General features: G+C 44.2%; 1 protein-coding gene across 3 annotated transcripts in view; it reads left to right on the top strand.

The window, feature by feature from the left end:
* Tenm4 (teneurin transmembrane protein 4) overlaps positions 1-21,104 on the top strand; it is a 420,724-nt gene that overhangs the window by 328,297 nt on the left and 71,323 nt on the right. For all 3 annotated transcript variants that reach the window (XM_013014004.1, XM_013014006.1, XM_013014005.1), the window contains one exon: positions 2,800-3,016. In XM_013014004.1, coding sequence (XP_012869458.1) covers positions 2,800-3,016 — 217 coding nt within the window. The remainder of the gene's footprint in view (positions 1-2,799; positions 3,017-21,104) is intronic.

The following is a 21,104-nucleotide window of genomic DNA, read 5'->3' as shown; positions in this document are numbered from 1 at the left end:
TGGGTTACAGTTAATGTAAGTGAGGTAATAAGTACATTTCTTTTAGAACAGTGTTACTTCTCCCAGTTTAGGCTATTTGACTTGAGAGAAGCTGTCTTACGCTTGGCTCATTCTGCCATGAACATAGCACAGAAATAATGTTCATGCTCACCATTTAAGAACTTGTTGCCAAGAATCTCTCCAAAGCCACTTAAAGGACTAGCTATACTTCTGAAAGAGCTAAGTTCAAATCCTGTGTCTGATTCCTCAGTGAAGTTTATGTGACATTCAAATTATTTTACCATGTTACTTTCACCTCTGGCTTCTTCTCTTTGACATAAGGGTAACAATGGATGCTACCTCATTGGGTGGGTGGATTCAATTACCTGTTCCTTGTAAAGTATTTAGCATAATGTCTGGATTCAATCCTTGCTAGGATTCACTATCACCATGAGTTTAATGTAGATATTAATGATAGCCACCACCAATTCTGGATCACCTTGCCCAAGGTTCTTTTTGTTGTTGTTGTTCTTAATATATATTTTTTATTGTAAAGATACTGTATAGAGGGGTTACAGTTACATGCGCAAGGTAATGAGCCCATTTCCTATTGAACATTGTTACCCCCTCCTTTATTTTTCCCCTGCCATACCTTTCCTCCTCACCTCCCCAACTCCTCCCTCCCCTCTCCTACCTCCTTCCCCACCTCCCACAAAGTTGTGAAGTTCGTTTTCAACATACTGTCTTGTACATCTCATTGCTACAATGAGTCATCTTGTATCCTTATTTCAGCATTTTGTTATTTCCCTTCCCCTCCCTAAATTAGAAAAATGTATATATAAGATGCAGGATACTGGAATCAAATACAGTGACAAAAGGGGTTGTACCATGGGGGAAGAACATACAAAGAAACAAAAAAATCAAGAAAGATAAAAATCTCTTGCGTCCCTATCTTGGGGTTCATTTCGCTTAGCATCAGGTTATTTGGTCATATGTACATAGCGGTTGACCTCTTCTGCTTGTCCTGGACATATACTAGTTATTGCAGATAAGGGAAACCATGAGACCTATGTTTCTTTGAGTCTGGCTTACTTCATTTAATATAATTTTTTCCAAGTCTTTCCATTTCCTAACAAATGGGGCAGTGTCATTCGTTTTGATGGAAGCCTAGAATTCCAATATATATATCACATGTTCTTGATCCATTCATCTACTGAGGTTGCCTAAGGTTCTTGAATAGGCATGGCTCCTTCACAGTTCTTCCCAGGTACCACAAAACAGTATGTTTTAAAAGAGAATGCCAGGCACTGAGTATGGTGGCTAACATCTATAATCCTAGCTACTCAGGAGACAGGGATCAGGAGGACAAAGGTTCAAATCCAGCCTAGACAAAAATTAACAAGAACTCATCTCAACCAATAAAAAGCTGGGTATTGTCCTGTCCATCTAGTTATATGAGAAGTAGAGAGGCATCAATAGGAGAGTTGTGGTTCAGTCTGACCTAAACCAAAATATAACAAAAGCAAAATAGGACTGCAACTGTGGCACAAGTGGTAGAATACCTGCCTGGAAAGCAAAAGTCCACAAGTTCAAACTCAAGTTCTAAAAAGGGAGGGGAAGTAAAAGACAGCTTCCAGGGATTGCTTTGGTGGTAAACAAGAGCAGGCAAAAGCTAATAAAATTTCAAATTAGCCATGACTTTTCACAGCCCTTCAATTGTGCTGGCTGATTTAATGGTCATCGTTCCTACTTGCTGGGATTGAAAAATGGAACCTTTCTGCAGAGTTACGGATGCAGAGCTGAACCTGTCATGTGAACATCAATACCAGAATGCAAATAACCCTCTGCTTAGGCTGTAATTATGTGTTTGAGCAATGTCTGGCAGGGGCAGTGTGAGAGTGTGTGGTAGACCTGTTGTCTGTGGGAGACGACAGGCACTTTGCTAGCTAGTTGTACTAGGGAACTGGGACAAGAGCTCCAAGTTACAGACCAGGACAATGCTGCAGTGAGGAAGGCAAGACCAATTTTCCAGGTGAGCAAATTGGAGATAAGAGTCTCATTGACTCTCCTAGCCAGGCTGGCTTTGAACCTCAATCCTCAGTTCCCAGCCTACTGAATAGCTAAGATTACAGGTAGGAGCCACTGGTGACTGGCTTCATGTTTTAAACATGTCTACTAAGTGCTGAGGGTAAACAAAAATGACCAGAATAGATCTGTGACCAGACTGGGTGAGGAAGGTTGTCCCATATCACACAACTACTAAACAGCAAAGCCAGAATTTGAGCTCAGTCTGGAATTCATTCCTGTGGAAAAGAGAATTGGAGGCCAATGGTAACACAAAAGGCAGAGCTGAACCTTCCGAAGGCTGAGCTCTATCCCTCAAGCCACGTAATCTGAGGGCAGCTGGGAAAGATGCTAAAGTAATGATGTCCTCACCCCCACATCTCTTTCTTACCCGCAGAGCCAGAGGGCCACCAGGTCTTAGAGTTTTACCTCCTCAGTGTCTCTCAAAACCTGCCTTTTTTGGTTTCCATGGTTACTGCTCTAATCAGATGTTCAGGTCAGGTGTTATCTCACCTCAGGGCCTTCATAGGGTCTGTTCCTGCTCTCTCTTTGGAAGAGAAAAACCCTACTTAATCTATCTCACCTATTAGACTGATGGTTCTGGGGCCAGACCTGAAATACCTGAATCTCCATGGTGTTCAGCAAAGGTCAGTTTACTGCAGAGTGTAAAATAGCAAAGAAATGGCTGGATGTGTGGTGGGCAAACATGACTAATTGAACATGGCTACATAAACCATATGCTCTGTCACCCTGCAGATGGTTTGGTGGACTGCATGGACCCTGACTGTTGTCTCCAGCCCCTCTGTCACTCCAATTCACTGTGCCTGGGCTCCCCAGATCCTCTGGACATCATCCAGCACATGCAAACCCCTGTGTTCCAACAAAATCTCCAGTCCTTCTATGATCGAATCAAGTTCCTCGTGGGCAGAGACAGCACACACATCATCCCTGGAGAGAACCCCTTTGATGGAGGGTAAGTCCATGGGCCTCTGCTCTAGCAGCAGCTCTCTAGAAAAGCCAGGTTATCCTCAGGGCTACATCTGGGTGGAAGGAGGCCAGAGGGTGGGCTTCAAAGGTACCTGACATCCCTGGAAGCAGAGCAACAGCTTCAGTGCCTATGTGGAAAATATCTGCTAACCAAGACATTGAGAATTTGTATGAGCAAGGGATGCTGCTCTTGCTGGATGATAGATGGAGGGAGTAAAAAAAATCAAAGGTCCAAGGGGAATCTTGGATCAATAGCCACTTTGCAGTCAGCTCTTCCTGATCCTGCAGGCTCCAGATGAGCTGAAGGGCCTTGACATTCTTTTCTCTCAGGATTGACATCCAGAAGATTTTGCAGGCATGGGAATGGGAGTCATTATTGCATCTCAGAGCACATGTCCACACAGTTGTGAAATCCATTGCACAGATTCTTTTTTTTAATGCTTAATTGGATATAACAAACTTTCCTGCCCAGGCAGGCTTTGAGGCACAATCCTCAGATCTCAATTTCCTGGGTAGCCAGGATTACAACCATGAGCCACCAACCATTCTGATTGAGCTCTGTGCCAGAACCAGGGCTGGAATCCCAGAGTCTCTGCCTGTCAGTCATTCACAGTCTGCTGAGAGATTGAAAAAGAGAGAGTTGCAGTGTGCTTGGGCACAAACATGTGCCTGGCATCCTATGGGACACACAAGAGAAGCTTTTGGGTTGTAAGAAGGCCAAGACTTAAGGTCTTAGCTATTTGCAATGGCACCTGCCCATAATTCAAGGTACTCGTAAAATGGCATCAGGAAGAGTGAGGCCAATCCAGACAAAATTGAGTGAGACCCTTCTTCAAAACCAACCAAAATACAGACCAAAGGGCTAGAAGTGTGGTTCAAATGGCAGGACCACTTTCTTAGCAAGTGTAAGACTCTGGGCTCAATCCCTAGAAGAAAAAAAACAATTCTTAAAAAATGAAAACCTGCTAACTAGGCATGGTGGCACATATCTGTAATCCCATCACCCAGGAGGCAGAAGCAGGAGGTTGGAGAGTTGGAGGCCAGCCTGGGCAAAGTTACCAAGATTTCATATCAAAAGCAAACTGTGCTGGGAATGTCGTTCAGGTGGTAGAGGGCTGCAAGTGCAAGGCCTGATTGCAGGGGGCTGCGGGGCGGGGGGGGGGAGGTGGCGCAGGTAGGGATGGGAGACATGAGAAAGAGCTGAGTAAGCAAAGGAGGGGGTTGCTGGGGGAGAAGATTGCTACACAAAGATCCTGGGGTATAATGAGATGCAGGAGCCAGATAAAGATGGCACTCTGTTCTCTGCTCCCCAGGACAGGGCAGAGAACCAGAACAAGGCATCCAAGGAGAAAGCTTTATGATAATTTTGTTTGAATGTCTTCCAGTGCCTCATATGTGCAGAGCTGTGACTTCAGCATCATAGACCATGTGCCTTCTGTGTTTCTGACTTCAGTGCAAGGGTCCTTGTCCTAAGAGGATAATGGGGGCTTGAGAGTAGAAAAGGATTGGAGGGAATGCTAGGCAGAGGGCTTCCCTGTGTAGATGCCTGGGTGGATGATGATAGTCTCACCAGAGCCTATGACCAGAGCAGGGATGCAGGGACAGTGTGGGGAAGGAACACACACCTCGGTAGGACACCCAAGAGGAAGTGTTCTTTATAGCTCTAAGTTATTCTGGAGGTTAGAGCCTAAAGTTCCTCCATACCAGGCCTGAGCTGACTCATAAGCACCCCAGCACTTGCTAGAGGGGCAGGTGTAAGAGTGAAGAAGAGCCATGAGACCCTCTCTTCCCATCATCCCTGGGTAAGTAGAGGCAGCAGGGAGAAGGCATCATGGCTGCACATAGTAGACCCCAGGGCCACGCTCTTCCCACTGCCCCTGTCCATCCTTGCAAGGAGTATGATTAGATGGGAACATGAAAAGAATCCAGCAAGAGGGATGAAACATCTGGATACTTTGGAGACCACACCCTTCTACCTACTCCAAGAATTCAGAGAACTGAGGGACAGAGTGCCTTTCCCATATTCACAAGGCCAATCAAGAGGTAGAGCCAGGAAGGGACCGTGGGGCTGGAGGAGGGCAACCTATTCATTTATTTTGGCTCAAAATGTTGCTTTGGTATCTGAGTAGGAAACTTCCTGCTATTTTATTCGGTTGTGTGATTTTGTATATATTTGTGGGCCTTCCTTTGGTGTGAGTTCTTTAAATCAACAAGAGATATAAATAAGATTCCTACCTAAGAAGTGTTGCTTGCCCTGCCTTTCATTACCAAATCCATATGGCATCCAATTATAGCTTGTTAGCCGCCTATAGCTGTTCTGCATGCAAGGTGCCTTGACCATGGCAGTCTGCCCCATGCCAGCAGGGCCGTGTTCCTCTGGTGTCATCCTAGTCACTTACTAAACCTGATATTTCAGAGCCATGAGTCACAGCAGGACTCTCAGTGGAGTCTCAGTGCTATTGCTTCAGCAGGCCTGACTTTCCTTAAGAAAGGTAAGAGGGGGATTGAAAAGCCTGTGCTGGGGGTAGTGAGCTGTGCAGACTCAGGAAGGCCAGGCTGAGCTTCAAATCTTGGTTCTGTCACACCTGGATACATGGACGGCTCTGGACAAATGGTTGAATAAAGTGAGTCATACAGCTGTAAACCCTTCTGAGCTGAGTCCTCTAGGGAGGTCCTGTGTCTTATTCATCTTAGCACCTAAGAATTGCTCATGACATGTAAATTGCCTTGAAGGATGAAGAAATAGCAGGAAGAAAGAGCAGGAGGGAGAGAGAGAGGGAGAAAGAAAATGAAGGAGAAAGGATAGATGAATGGATGGATTCTCTATCTTAATTTTATACTGAGGATTCAGAGTCAAGCAAGGTTAAATAATGAATATCCAAGTGGGCACTGGTGACTCATGCCTATAATGCTAGCTACTCAGAAGCTGAGATCTGAAGATTGAGGTTCGAAGCCAGCCTGAGCAGGAAAGTTTATAATACTCTTACTTCCAATTAATCAACAAAGAGCTGGTACTGGGGGTATGGCTCAAATGATAGAATATCAGCCTTGAGAAAAAATGCCCAGAGACTGCCTCCAGGCCCTGAGTTCAAGCCCCAGTACAGGAACAAAATAAAAAACAAAAGATAAATAGCAAAAGGAAAAATCAACTCCCAGATGGTTGTTTATGTATCTGTCACCTTCCGTTAAATTATATACACTTTGAAAGCAGGAATCATTCATCTGCAAACCTGTAATACCTAAGACAGAGCTTGCAAAATACTATTTGTTCTGCAAATGAATAGATAACGGAGGCTTCCAAAATGTAACTGTACAATTCCTGTTACCTAACATTTGCCTGCATCATTCTATCCCTGTTCCTTGCTGATCTAGATTCAAAAGAAACAGCTGTCCAACACTACCACCCCCTAAACAGAGTCCTCTGCAAAAGAAGTTAAGTGATTAGTCATCTAGAATCATAGTGCTCATCTTGGCTTTTTTAAATACTGGATTTTGAACTCAGGACCTTGGGCTTGCTGTGCTGATTCTCTGGCACATCTCTAGCATTGGTTTTGTTTTTTGTTTTTTAAATAACTGGGCTGGCCTTGAACTGTTCCGATCTCAGCCTTCTGAGTAACTAGGAGTAAAAGTGTGAGCCACCAGTGCCCAGCTTCCAACTCAGCATTCTTAATCTTTGCAGTACTTGTTTTGTACAGCTGGGATAAAGTGAGGTCAGTTTCCAAATGGGAGTTTTTGCTTTCTTTCCTCTTCTGTGGGAGTGCAGTCCTAGGGAAGGGCTCAGAGTTTTAGTGCTGGCTTTACATTGCAGTAGTCACATGCAGTCCTGGGGAAGTGATGTAACTTGTGTGCAGGTGTTTCCAGTTCCTAATTGGTGATAATATTAACTATTTCATAAAAGTGATTAAAATAAAGCATCTAAAACAGGGCTTGTTACATAGCAGGTGATCAGATGGCCCATATAACAGCAACACATTATGAGAAAAAAACTAGCATGAGCTTGGAAGTCATAGACCTGGATTGGAAGGCTGTTTCATCACTTTTTAGCTATGTGATCTTAGGAAAATTCCTTAATCTATCAGACTTCAGTCCCCTTTGTGAAACTGAGCTGATAGTAATGTTTATATTGCAAGGTTGCTGTAAGAATTAAATGAAAAAAGCATATAGGACTCAATATAGAGCCAGGCCTGATGGCTCATGCATGTGATCATGGGTCCTCAGGAGGCAGAGATTGGGAGGAGGAGGATTTGAGGTCAGCCTGGGCATAATATTAACAACACTCAATCTCATAGACTAAGTCATGCATGATGTACAGATCTGTCATCCCAGCTAAGTGAGGCATAGGTAGAAGGATCATGGTCTGAGACCAGCCTCAGACAAAAAGCATAAGATTCTACCTGGAAAAAAAAAACAACATAAGCGAAAACAAAGCAACTAGAAGTCTGCCTTAAACGGTAGGGCATTTGCCAAGCAAATGAAGCCCCGAGATCCAACTCTAGTACCACAACAAGACGAAAGCATCTAGCGCCGCATCCTTCATTAGATGTGAAACTTGAGAGTAACGTGCTTGCTCAGAGTGCTGCTTTTCTATCCATCCTTTCCTATTTTCTTCACCCTCCCTTTTTCCATTTCTTTATTTTCCAAAGCAATTTATATGTCATGAACAACCCCTAAGTGTTGGATTTGGAGGCGGAGGACCGGTTTAGAGAAGGTGACAGACACAATCATGTCCAACCGGCTGAGTTACCTAGTACCCAGCTATCCAAAGAGGAACCAGGCTTAGATTGTTGGGTCATTATTGAGGAAGGACGAAGGCCACCTTCTTGCCAGCTGGCTGTCAGCAGGTATCCTTGTTAGAAAGGAATCCAGTGGCACTGCTCCAGAGACAGAAGAATTGCTGACAGGCCGCCAGACCTGACCAGACGCCTGGGTATAGACATAATAAAAGCTGTGTCTCGACAGTTATGGTGGTACACATTTGTAATCCAAGCTCCTCAGGAGGGGTAGAAAGGAGGATCTTGAGTTCAAGGCCAGCCCAAAGAAAAGTTAGTAAGACCTTCTCTCCAGAACAAAATACAAAGAAAACAGGCTTGGGGGCGGGGTGTGCCTCAAGAGTTAGAATGCTTGTCTAATATGTGCATGGCCTAGGGTCAATCCCCAGTACCAAAAAAAAAATTGTTACTAAAAGATGAACCCAATATCATCCTGCTTCCCATGTGTTGTGCCACAGTTTGTACAGTTTATCTGGGATTCTATTTAACAGCCCTCAAAATGCAAGCTATCAGCCAGCAACCCGACAGCACTTGGAAGATGGGCAGGAAAGGCAGGCCTCAACACATGTTAGCTGCTTCATCTGCAGTTGAATGCCAGGCTCAGGGACCTTTAAGACTGACTGGGTCTGGACTGTCTGACCCTCTTCAGCAGTGAAAGCCAGCTAGATGGCCTCAGAGCCCGGGGCTCTTCTCAGAGGTGACCCCATGCCTTGGGATTATGAAGCAGGAAGTTCTCCAAAGCAATGTGTGACACTAGGAGTTACATCGGGGTCCTGGTGCTTCCACACAGTGCCCTAGCTGGTGCCAGAGGTGATGGAGCAGGGACAATCCGAGGGGGGGAATGAACCTCCAGCTAAGCCCAGTGAGGCCTGAGCAGGGACGATCCGAGGGGGGGAATGAACCTCCAGCTAAGCCCAGTGAGGCCTGACTGGACTCCGTGGAGAGGAAGAGGCTCTTGCTGGATGACTTAAATGAGGAAGGCTGCCCTCCGAGAGCCTGGTTGTACCAATTGATTTTTGTTGTCAAGAGAACAACTTAAAAAGCAGGAAGATTTATTTTAACTCATGGCTTCATAGCTTTCAGTCCTTAGTTGGCTTGCTCAGCACAGGTTTTGTTTTTGCTTTGTTGTGTTCTGTTTTGTTTGCTTTTTGTGATCTTTTTTTTTAATTATCTCTAAGTAGTTGTACAAAAGGGCTTCAGTTCAACATATTAGTTTGAGTACTGTGCATCTTGATCAATGTTAATCCTTCCATTTTTCCTCTCTCCCCAAACGCACCCATTCCTTCCATTTACCTGGTTCCATTTTCACACCTGTATATTGAATATGACGACTATATTCACCTACCCTTCCTTTCTTTACTTGTCTGTCTCCTTTTTACCTTCCCCCCTCCGCACATAGATTCCAGTTTCCTGGTATTCATTTTGTTAACCTGTAAGTAGTTTTTCAGTCCTCCTGTAAATATACTATACATTAGTCAATATACATATATGCATATGACCCTGTATACATTTGTATGTATGTTTATAATTTAGATCTAACTTCCATATGAGAGAGAAAACATGCAGCCTTTGTCTCTCTGAGCCTGCCTTACTTCACATAACATAATTTTTCTTCCAGGACCCTGCAAATGACACAATAGTATTCTTCCTGATGGATGAGTAAAATTCTCTGTGTGTGTGTGTCACATTTTTTGATCGATTTGTTTTTTGCAGAGTATCTAGGTTGTTTCTATCATTTGTCTATGGTGAATATCAGCATAGGGATTTTGTTTGTTTGTTTTGAGGTACTACGGATTGAACCCATGGTCTCACACATGCTAGGCAAATGTTCTATCACTTGGACCATACCACAGCCCTTTTGCTTTTATTCTGTTTGTGAGTCAGGGTTTCATGAACTTTGTGTGGACCAGCCTCAAATTCAAGATCCTCCTGTCTCCATCTCCTAAGTAACTGAGATTACAGGCATGCACCATCACACCCTGGGCTTTCAGCACAGGTTTAATAAAGCCAGTGGCTGTCTGGCATTCTCTCACTGATACAGTCATCTCTATTCAAAGTGATGGAAGTATGGGTGACCTCAAGTGATAGAAGTGTGGGTGGCCTCAGCTGATCTAAAGTAGGAGGGGTCATAGCAGGTCTGGGTAGTGGTCACCACATTAGGTGGCTCCAATACCTTTATTCTCTTGGCCATCTGCCCAGTGGAATACCTGTCCCTCACCTGGAGTCATAGGCAGAATACAGTGAAGGGCATCTACTGTTAAGACGAGCAAAAGAGGAAGGCCACAGAGGTCTGAAGGTAGACAAAGGATCTCCAACTGGACATTCCAGAATGAAAGAACACAGACTGTGGGGCTTGGAGATCAGACAGTTGGGAAAGGGATCACAAGCTGAGATATCTTCCACAAGAACACCCAGCATATAGAAGTTTCTACTGCTGGTTGTATCTGATCTCCTGGGCAAGACAATTTAGGTCAAAGTCTAGACATAACTTTAGTGAGCAATCCCTGATTGGTGGTAGCTAGACAGGTTAGCAGAGTGTAGGAAGAGGGTTTGACAAAGGAACCATCCCATGTAATGGTGGCATGGCTTGCTGTTTATCTGCTAACTCAGATAAGCAGGTAGGTGTGGACAGGAAACTAAAAGACTTAGCTAATGGGAGGAATTCAACCCAGAGGAAACTCAAGGAGTCAGGAGACAATAGGAAAAGTAAAGAGGCGGAGGATGGCATCTTGCAGAGAGGGTCAGATCCTGCGTGTGGCAGAACTGCCATACACACAGCTCAAATTGATGAGCACCAGGCATGGAAAGAGACATGTACCTTAGCCAGGAAGGTTGGGCTCTGTGTGTGTGTGTGTGTGTGTGTGTGTACCTTACCTGTCATAGAACACCAGTGCCTCCAAGGGGCTGGACCAGAACACAGGAATGAATCAGTGAGTCTCTGCTTAAGGGCCTGAAAGGAATGGGAGGAGGTACTCAGAGTTCAAAGGGGAACCCTGGTTCCCAATGCTGGTGTGGCTCCCTCTGACATGGCTCTGTTTCTCTAGCACATGACACAAGGCAGCCTTGACTAGGCAACTGTAGATGTTCCTTGATGGAAAGGAATGAAGGAGTAGTCCTGGTAGGAGGTGACTTTTGGCCTGGGACAAAGACTTCATTGAAGAGGGCCGTCTATTAAAACATTATTAAACTCTGGGTCATGACAACCCATTTGTGCTTTATGAACTCAGTTTAGTGGGCTGAAACTATTTTATGGATGTTCCTTTTGCTTTGGGTGGTGCTGGGGCCTGAACTCAGGGCTTCACTGTACCACTGAGCCATGCCTCCAGAACTTTCTGTGTTTTTATCTTTGAGATAGGGCCTCACTGTATGCCCAAGCTACAGTCTTCCTATTTGTGCTAACCTGCATCACTGAGGGTGACAGGCATGTGCCACCATGCCCAGACATTGGTTGGGATGGGGTCTCATTTTGAGGGGCCAGGGCCAGTCTCCTGGGGCTTGAACTCAGAGCCTGGGTACCACCCCTAAGCATTTTTTCAAGGCTGGTACTATACCACTTGAGCCACAGTTCCACTTCACTTGTTTTGGTAGTAATTAGAGATGAGTTTCACAGAGTTTCCTGCCCAGGCTGGCTTCAAAATGCAGTCTTCACATCTCAGCCTCTGGAGTAGCTAGAATTACAGGCATGAGCTACCAGCACCTGGCTTATGAACTTTTGTCTTTTTTTTTTTTTTTTGCCAGGACTGGCTATGATCTGTGATTCCCCTATTTCCACATCTCAGGTAGCTAGGATTATATGCTTGAGCCACCATATCTGACAAAACTTTGTTTTTCTTTAAGTGAATTTGAATGCAATGGCATAGAAAGGAAGGAAAACACCAGTTACCCTAAAAAGATTACGTATTCCATGAGATTTGTTTTGACTATGTAAGCATGTCTACAAGTACAGGAGTGTATATATGCAGTATACTTTGTGTGTGTAAGTATACATGAATGTGTGTGCATGCATGTGTCCATGTGTACACATGAGTGTGTGTGTGTGTGTGTGTGTGCGTGTGTGTGTGTGTGTGTGCACTCTAAGATAAGCTGTATTGCTTACTATGCACTTCAGTCCCACAGAGTTTAAAAATGCATTGTAGATTGCAGAACCAGCATGAGCAACAGCACGACTTTCCAGGATAATCAGAATAGAGAGAACGTTAATGGAGCCAGAGGGTAATTATGGTGGTATTATTTTCCAAAAACAAAACCCAGGAGACATGCCCTCTCACTTGAAATCTAGATGGGCTTAGGAAGTCAGGGATGTGATTGTGGGCAGCAAAGGGTATGTATGAAAGAAAAACAGGGAACTTATGAAGCCAGAAAGATCATGTCAGGACAGGGACATAGAAAGTTGGCCTGTTACTTGTCCCCAAACCAGGTTAGAGCATTACTCCTTTGTCAGGATTCCCAGAACTGAAATAACTTCGATGTCAGGTCAAGCATCAGACTTTCTTTTTCTAACCTTAAAAAAAGGGCGCTGTTTCCAAGAATTTTGTAAGCAAGAGCTTACAAAAGGAAACACACATGGAAAGTTAGGAGAAATGATCATGCATGTGATGTAATTAGGAGCTCACCACAGAGCTGAAACCACACATACATTGGTGGTTCCATTACTATGGAAGGGTATTTGTTCACCATCTGAAATCTCTGTCCCCACCTCTGCCCCAGGCCTCAGATAGCCCTGCAAAAGACCCTCAGATAGACCAAGCAGTGAAGATCACCTAATGGACTTCAAATAAACACTGACTTCCTGACAGCTAGCCTCTGAGCAAATTTATTATTGAATTATACTCCTGTGCTTTCAGAACAAGCTGAGCTGACAGGCTACCCCATCAGTTAAAAAAAAGAAGAAGAAGAAGAAAAGAAAGACAATGATAAATTACCTGATGGAAGATGGAAGAAAGTAAAGATCTTACTTCCTCAAAAATGTCAGCCATAATATATTATTCATATTGTTGTTGTTGTTGTTTCAATCCCTCTCCACATTGCGGTGAGTGTGGATGATGATAAGCAAAGGTGAATTCAATTGCAGATACTGCCAGTGACTCTGCACATCATGGTGATGAGCAGCTAACAACTCCTCCTCTGCCACTTGATCATCCCTTTATTGATTTCAAAAACAAATTACCATCTCTGTTTGCTTTGTAGCTTAAGCTTGTCCCTCGCTGTCCATCACAGGGAGCATTAGCAGCAGATGCTGCGGTGACATAGAAGGGACTTAGGGCGTAGGGCTTGGAGAGAGAAGACCTACATCAAGTTCTTTGTCAAGTGGGGCCAGTGACCTTGGGCAGGGTAGATTCGGTGTCCTCCTCTGGAATATGGGGCTCCTCCTAATTCCCACACAGTCAGGTAGTTTTGAGATTCAATGAGATATAAAGTACTGGGAAACCTCCTGGTGTACAGATAGCATGCATTGAGCAATAGCACCTAACACTCACCAACAATGTGCTTTGTGTCCTCATTGTTTGAATTCTTTCTCCCCTTCCTTCCTTCCTTCCTTCCTTCCTTCCTTCCTTCCTTCCTTCCTTCCTTCCTTTCTTCTCTCTCTCTTTCTCCTTCCTTTCCTTTCCTGTCTTCCTGTCTTTCTTTCCTCAGAGACTTGTACTTACTTGCTCAGCTCGCTTACTCTGGGAAGTGGATGCAACATGCCTCTAGCCTGGTTTTTAACTGGTTATTTTGGAGATGGGGCCTCCTCTCCAACCTACCTTTGAGTCCTGATTCTCTAGATCTTAGCCTCCTGAACAGCATAGCCACTCAGCCCTGGCTATGCTTTCTGTTTTATAAGTAGTAATGCTTTTAAATCCACATCCCTTCCCCCTTCTCCCCCACCACCTCCCATCTACGCACCCAGGCCAAGACCACAGGACACTTAGACTGGGGTGCAAACAGAAGCACAGAGAAGCTGAATGACCTGGCTAAGGTCCTAGGCTGCTAGGTGGCAGAGCCAGCATTGAAAGCCATGCTCTCCAGGCACTGGAGAAGCCTCTGTGCTGACTGCATGTTCCCATCTCAGCATGGTGAATTAAGAAATCCATATGGTAAGGTGCCTGTGTTGTACTGTGCACCACAGGGCAAAGCCAGCATGCAATGTGCTCTAGAACTCTGGCCTCAGAGTCAGGAAACCTGGGCCTGGAGCCCAGCCAAACTGTTTATGTGTGACTATGCCCATATCTCTTATCTCTGTACCTGCCTTTCTCTCTCCTCCTCTGTCACATAAGGATCCTTCTCCTAAAAAGGATGTTGTGAAGATTAAATGACAGAAAATGCTTAGTTGTCAAGGGCAGTAGGCATTCAGTGTCCCTGGCCATTGTCACCAATAGCAATAGTGTTACATTTGTATGCATATAGTTTTTTAGCATTACTAGGAGAACCAAGAGAAAAATGTGAAGCTCAGGCTGAAGTATCAATTTTGTTAAGTACTTGTACAGTACCATAGGATGGCCAAAAAGAGTAGCCCTCTGTGCTGGAGAACCTTGACTCAGGGGGGAAGTTAGCTGAGACTCATGCATTCTGAGTGAGGGTTCTTGTGTTCGAAAACTCTAACTCTGGTGTTTGTAAGTCATGGCGTTCTATATTTCCATCCGACAATAAGAAGTTAAACTATAGCTGGGTGCTGGTGGTGCACACCTGTAATCCTAGCTACTCAAGAGGCTGAGATCTGATAATTATAGTTCAAAGCTAGCCTAGGCAGAAAAGTCCATGATACTCTCTTATCTCCAGTTAACCACCACAAAACCAGAAGTGGGGCTGTGGCTCAAAGTAGTGGAGTGCTAGCCTTGAGCAAAAGAGCCCAGGCCCTGAGTTCAAGCCCTATGACCAACCAAAACCAAAAAGAAAAAAGAAGAAGTTAAAGTCTTTGGAGAGCCCTATGTCACATGACTAATATCCTCAATGGAGACTGGAAGATCAGGACATTCAGGGAGTGTATCTGGCCCACAAGCATCAAGCATTGGCTCTTGGCCACAGGGAGTTGTGTGATGTGGGAAATGCAAGCTCTGCCTGCTCCTCTCCCTCATGCCTCCCCTACCAATCTCAGCCTAAGGAGCTGGGCCTTGGGCAAGTACAGCTGCTCAGCCTACGTCTTACCTACTGTCTCTCTGTCTGACCCATATTTTTTTAGCTCTACAGAGTGAATCCCTGAATCTCAGCCCCATTTTATATGCCCAAGGCCTGCTGTAAGCAGCCTGACAGCCCTGCTGCCCAAGTATTAACGCCTTGCCTTCTCTTGCCAGGCGTCTACTCTCACTTTCACCTGCATCTAGAACTCCACATCTGCTCTGCCTAGGAACCTGGGCATTAGATGTCCATACCCAGCTGCTCTTATAGACCCTTCACCATACCTGTCCCCCTGCCACCCCTTCTCCCCTGAATTTCTCTTTCTCTTCTCTCTCTTCTCCCTCCCATCTCTCCCTCCTTTCTCTCTCCTCTCCTCCTCCTCCTCTTCCTCCCTCTTTCTCTTTCTGTCCCTACCTTCTCTCTTGTTCCCTGTTTCTCATCTCTTTCTCTCTTTCTACCAAGACTGGGTATTGAACTCAGGGTCTCATACTTGCTAGAGTCATGAACCCCACCTTTTGCTTTTGTTATTTTTCAAGTAGGATTTTCCTCCTAGGAAAAAGTTTTTCCAAGAAACTGGAATCACAGACACATACCACAAGCCTAGTTGGTTTTTTTTTTCTGTGTATGCGGGTCCTGGGGCTTGAACTTTGGGCCTGAGCACTGTCTCTGAGCTTCTTTTGCTCAAGGGTAGAGCTCTACCCCTAGAGCCATAACTCCACTTTCGGAACTTTTGGTAGTTTATTGGAGATAAGAGTCTTAAAGACTTTCCTTCCCAGGCTGGCTTCCAAACATGATTCACAAATCTCAGCCTCCTGGTAGCTAGGAATATAATGTGGATGGAAGGTGTCAGGCTAGAAAAGCCAGTTAAGTAAACTAGGGCAGAATATTGGGTGGAAAACTAGGAAAAGAAGAAGCAGAGCAGCCTGAGTGGCTAGACTTTAAGGGTGGTTAAATTAGAAGCTGCAGAGTGGGCAGTTGAGCTGTGACTAGATTTATCCTCCAGTGGTACCCCGTGACAGGCTGCAAAGTGGGACTTCCCATCTGAGCCCAGGAAATGTCCTTATAAGATAAATTGTGGTAGCTGCTGGAAAGATCTCATTCAACAGGCAGGAGCACGGAAGATAGTTTGTTTTCACAACGCAGGCATAGAAATTTGTTCTAAGTATGTGATGCAAACGAGTGATTTGCATAACCAATCACAGCATGGGGCAGCAAATACTTTAAGCAACAGGAGGGGTACAGTTCTTATTTGCCACCTAGATCCCAGCTGATTTTTCCAGTCTCCTAAATACCAATGTCATTAGTTGCTTTCATTTGATGGAGTGAGGAGGGGAAGGGAAATAGAAAACTGCCATTTGTCTCCCTTCCTCTCCTCTTATCCAATTGTACAATCCACAATCCTTCTTTTTAGCGGTAAGCTTTTTAAACAAGAGGTGTAAGCTGAGGTGCCCTCTAAAGGTGAGCCCTCCAAGGGCAGGGACCAGCTAATGGAGCAATTTGGATTGGCCACATAGACAGGCCCAACCCTGGCAGCCTAGCTTCTCTAGCCATCTTCCTGTCATGTAGTTTAAAGTTCTCTGTCATGATCTTAAGTAAGAAAAGCACATCATCTCTTTATTCATTTGCAAATAATTTACCAAGAGCTTCAGCTATGCATTACATTCAAATTGCAGGGCAAGCACCTGTTTTGAAGGAAACTTTCCTCCTACTCACTAAGAACTGAGCATCAAGCATGCTCAGTGAGCCAGACATGACTGATGAATGCCATGTCTCCTTTCTTCAAGTAGCCCAGACAAGGAAAGGCATGGTGGCCAGTGTTTGGCTAATGTACCCAATGGGGTACAAATGGGGAACAGGCAGTTTTCGAGTGAAAAAGGCCAATGAAAGGATCCAGATAGAGGAAACAGTGCAGATACAAAGATAAGCATTTTATTACTCCGTTAAGATTCTGAAGCCACTTGGTGTAGGGATACTTGAACCAGATTGAGGAGCACCAGGTGGAAATAATTATATACTTCTGTGTTTTTGTGTATGTTGGTACTGGGGTTTGAACTCATAGCCTGAGCAATGTTCACAACTTTTTTATTCACTCTACCATTTGAGCTATAGCTAAATAATTGTTAATTCATGGAGATAAGAGTCTCATGGACTCTGAACTGCACTTTGGGCTTTGGACTTTGCCTGGTCTGACTTTGAACTGTGATCCTCAGATCTCAGCCTCCTGAGTATCTAAGATTATAGACGTGAGCCATTAGTGCCCGCTTAAAATGATTACAAATTCTTAAGTATGTGGGGGTGGGAAACATTTGAAAGAGCTTGGCAGATGAGAGACTGGAGCTTTAGAAGCCTGATGACTCTCCAATGTCAGTTACCAGAGTCAGAATGAGAAGCCATGACTCCCTGTTCACAACTCTTCACACTCTAAATGACAGTGGAGGTTGGTTTTGTTGGTGTTGTTGTTTTTCATTTTTTATTTGCTTGATTCTTTTGAGTGGTAGATTGGGGAACAATCCATCTGTCATCCTTCCAGTAGATTCTTCTCTTGATCTCAAACTTGGCTGTTGTCCTCAGGAATCAGTCAGGCAAATCTCATTGCTATCCACAAGCGTTCCTCCGTCAGACTCTGAGCATAGATTTGAACCAATGCCATTATGTTTGACAATCCCTCCTCCTCCCCCTCCCCCAAAACCCTGGCATAAGCCCTCCCTCCTGGCAGAGTTCACCTAGCCTAATTGCTTGTTTTGTATCCCAGCTGCCTGACATATGCCAAACCCATGTGTTGACTCCCTGATGTCAAAGGCAACTACACCAGGATACTTCAGAGTGGCTTTTTGTCAGTTCCAGCAGTGCCTGGATCATATAGTTGACTGTATGTACATAACACAGTAGTAGCAATAAGGATTTGGGAGTAAAAAGTCCCAACTTTGAGTACAAGTTCAATCAGTTGAGTTCCTCTCTGGGTGATTTTGAGCAAGTCTTTTCTCTCTGAGTTTTAGTGTTTTGAACTTTATTCACTGAACAATAAAAGGGAAACATCCCATATTTAGTCTGTCTAATTGCAATAAGGCCCCATTCCCTGTTCTAGCTCACATACAAGCATATGGGACAGATCTGTAGGTGTGAATGGTATAAACATGTGATAGTCACAGTAATGAGTAATTCACAGTAATCTCTCCATTCACAGTAATGGAGAGATACTTGTAAGGTACACAAGAGCCCAGATGTACAGGTGATTAATTGTGCCAGAGGAGTTGGTTAGCCTTACTGAGGCCATGATACTGGAAGAAACTTTAAGCATGAGTAGAAAGCAGTATCTTCCAACTCCATTGGTCAAGATGTGACCAAGGAAAAATAAAACACATCATCTATAGGACTGCTGGTAAGACGCTGATGTGAACTAGCTAAGAAACCAAAGTGATGTGAGTGGTTGGGTGCCCAACATCAATGACTTCTCACCAAAGTGGTCTTCTATAATGGAACCTCACATTCAAAGCTGCAGCTGTTTCTTAGCCACCTCCCCAACACTGAGCAAGAACCTAACCCTTAACTATATAATAGGTCCATGTTCAATTGCTGTGCAAAGGGCACCTCCTATCAGCTCATAAGAACTGATGATTAAATATTTAAGGTTAGGAGTGTAGCTGAAGTTGTAGAGGCTCAGGCTTCGGTATTGAAGAAAGAAAGAGAAAGGTTTTCAAATTCTGGGACTTGGTTGCTAAACCCAGCCATTATTAAAAACTAAATTGCCTATAATTATATACTAAAAGGTTTTAAATGTTCAAAACTCAATTAATTTCCAAGTATTTTGCTGTATTTTAGAATTATCTTTTGATTTTGAGGTTATTTGGGGCTAATTACATTTCTGTGGTGCAATACTATGTAAGTCTGTTCCTTCCTGGCTCTGTGTTTAGTAGAATATTGTTGGTAGCTTGAAATAGGCCATGATGGGAATATTTACACCATAGCAGTGGGAAATACTGCAGACTACAGCTGTTTTTCTTTTCTTTTCTCTTTCATTTTTCTCTTTCCTTCTTCCTTCTTTCCATCATTCCTTCCTTCCTTCTTTCCCTGTATATTGTTTGAAATAGTGTTGGCAAGCATTTACCAACTGGTGGCATCCACTGAGTAAATGCAGAACACCAAGCAAGCATCAAGAAGCTGGGCACTCGTAACTTTTCACACCTCTCTAGAGAAAAGCATGTGGCATGATGCACATTTTTGAAGGCTCCACTGGGCCTCCTCTCCCATGTCCAGGGAGGCTATATGTTAAATGGGTTTTCTCGACAACTGAAAATTCATGATCAAACGGAAATTGGATGGAAGTATTTTTCTTCAGGACTTGATTTCTGAGTCAAATGCCTGTTTTGGTGTGAGGTCTCAATGACTTACAAGGGTACAGGGAGTCAACCTAATCTTCTCCAGAATCCAAAAGCAACCCACAGGAGCCTGGGCTAAAATGACATCTGCTCTGGCTTGCTGAACTACAGGCTATGGAAGAGCCAAATGATGCTGATTCAGCACTTCCCAGTTATCAAGAAATCCCCAAAGAGAGAGAAATCAGAAGAGGGGCTGGCCTGTATGCACACGAGAGCATGCATCCAGGACAACCCTTCTTCCCTCACCACCAAAGGAAGCCCTGCCCAGAGTGACAGACCTAGAGGCGGAATCCAAAGGTTTGTATGTCAGGAGATGGCTAGAAGAAGGCCAGCAAGGGGAGATGAAATCTGTTGGTAATTTTCTGGAAGGACAAAGTTTCAGCAGTAAGAAATTCAATTGTCCTCCATTAAAGGAAGCATCTCTCCTTACCAGCCGAACACAATTGATGGAAGAAGTTTTTCCCATTCATGGAGAGATAATTTCACATAAATATACTGTTGAGACCTTCAGAGCAGGACTGGAAGTCTTTGCTGAGCTTTGCCTGCTTAACTTGTTTGCCATGTCATTACATTTAGACCAAGGACCTGGGAAGAAACCACTGACTGAATTAGCATTAGCCAGATTGTATGGAGTGAAGTGAAGTGGAGGTGGGCAGGGGGGAGGGGGACCCATGGTGCATTGTGGGTAGGTGTTCTTGCCTTCAGAAAAGACAAGCTGACACTAGAGAGACCAGCTGCTTACAAAGCTGGTGTTAATTGCTTTTCTCATCAAACAGAGAAAAGTTTATCACGCTAGAAAGGTAGGGATATTTGGGTACCTAATAAAAACAAGATCTAAGTTTGAGAACTTTTATTTCATGAATGCCCATGAGCATCAGTAGCTCTTCCTTGGACCAGAAAAGAAAAAAGCCTTCTTTACCCGGATGACTAGAGAGAATTATGGAAGCAATTGCACCTGAATTGTTGTCTGAGATTTATCTTGTCATTGAGGGCTAGGTCCATAGTGCCCTGATACCTTAGGACATTTACAGCCCCCTGACACCTTTGCCCATGATCAACAGATGAGTTTGGCATCAAATGCATCTGACCCAGGAAGGTAAGGCCCAGAGTCACCTTCCTGTGTGGCTCTGGGAAAATAATGCAACCTCTCCATTTCCACCTCTCTAAAATGGAAAGGTTCCATGAACTCTGATTCTCCAACTGACTCCTACTGGAGCAAAGACCCCACTGTGAAGGAGAGAGGATCAGCACCTCATATGCATCTAGGGAAGTTCTTCGTTAGGTTTGTTTTCCACATTGGAATCTTTATAAAAATGTCACCTGTGAGAAGATTTTGTTTGTGAAATATCTTAAAAACATCATTCTAGATTATTTCCAATTGTCCTGTTTATTCTCAAACCCCCATTGCTCTGACTGCAGCTGAGTAGTTGGTAAGCAGTCCTCTGAGTTGGGAATGGTGTTAAAAGAGGTGGAAGTTTCCAGAACCCACCCCAGCGGGATGCTAGCATCTGCTTTTCTCCTGTACCTAATGTCAGAAGAAAAGAAGTATCCTCAGTCTGCTTGCTTGCTTATATATTCACTTCTAAAGAGACAGTGGCAATCACTGCTGTTGCAGTGATTGTTGTAGGGAGCTTATTCTGTACTAGGAAAAAAATTAAAAATAAACAAAAACAGAGATCCAAAGAGCTGTCATATACCTGCACAAATTCAGAGAGCTAGGATGTGCAGAGCTGCAATTTGAACCCAGAACCCCTGACCATATCTGCATGGATAACTACATTGTGTTACCCTCTTGGATGAGCTTTATCTCCTTACATCATACAATATCATAGCA

The sequence above is a fragment of the Dipodomys ordii genome, unplaced genomic scaffold (assembly GCF_000151885.1).
Source record: "Dipodomys ordii isolate 6190 unplaced genomic scaffold, Dord_2.0 Scaffold22, whole genome shotgun sequence".
In the NCBI taxonomy this organism is placed as follows: domain Eukaryota; kingdom Metazoa; phylum Chordata; class Mammalia; order Rodentia; family Heteromyidae; genus Dipodomys; species Dipodomys ordii.
Note: the sequence above shows the minus strand (reverse complement) of the source record. Positions and strands in the feature narration are given on the sequence as shown.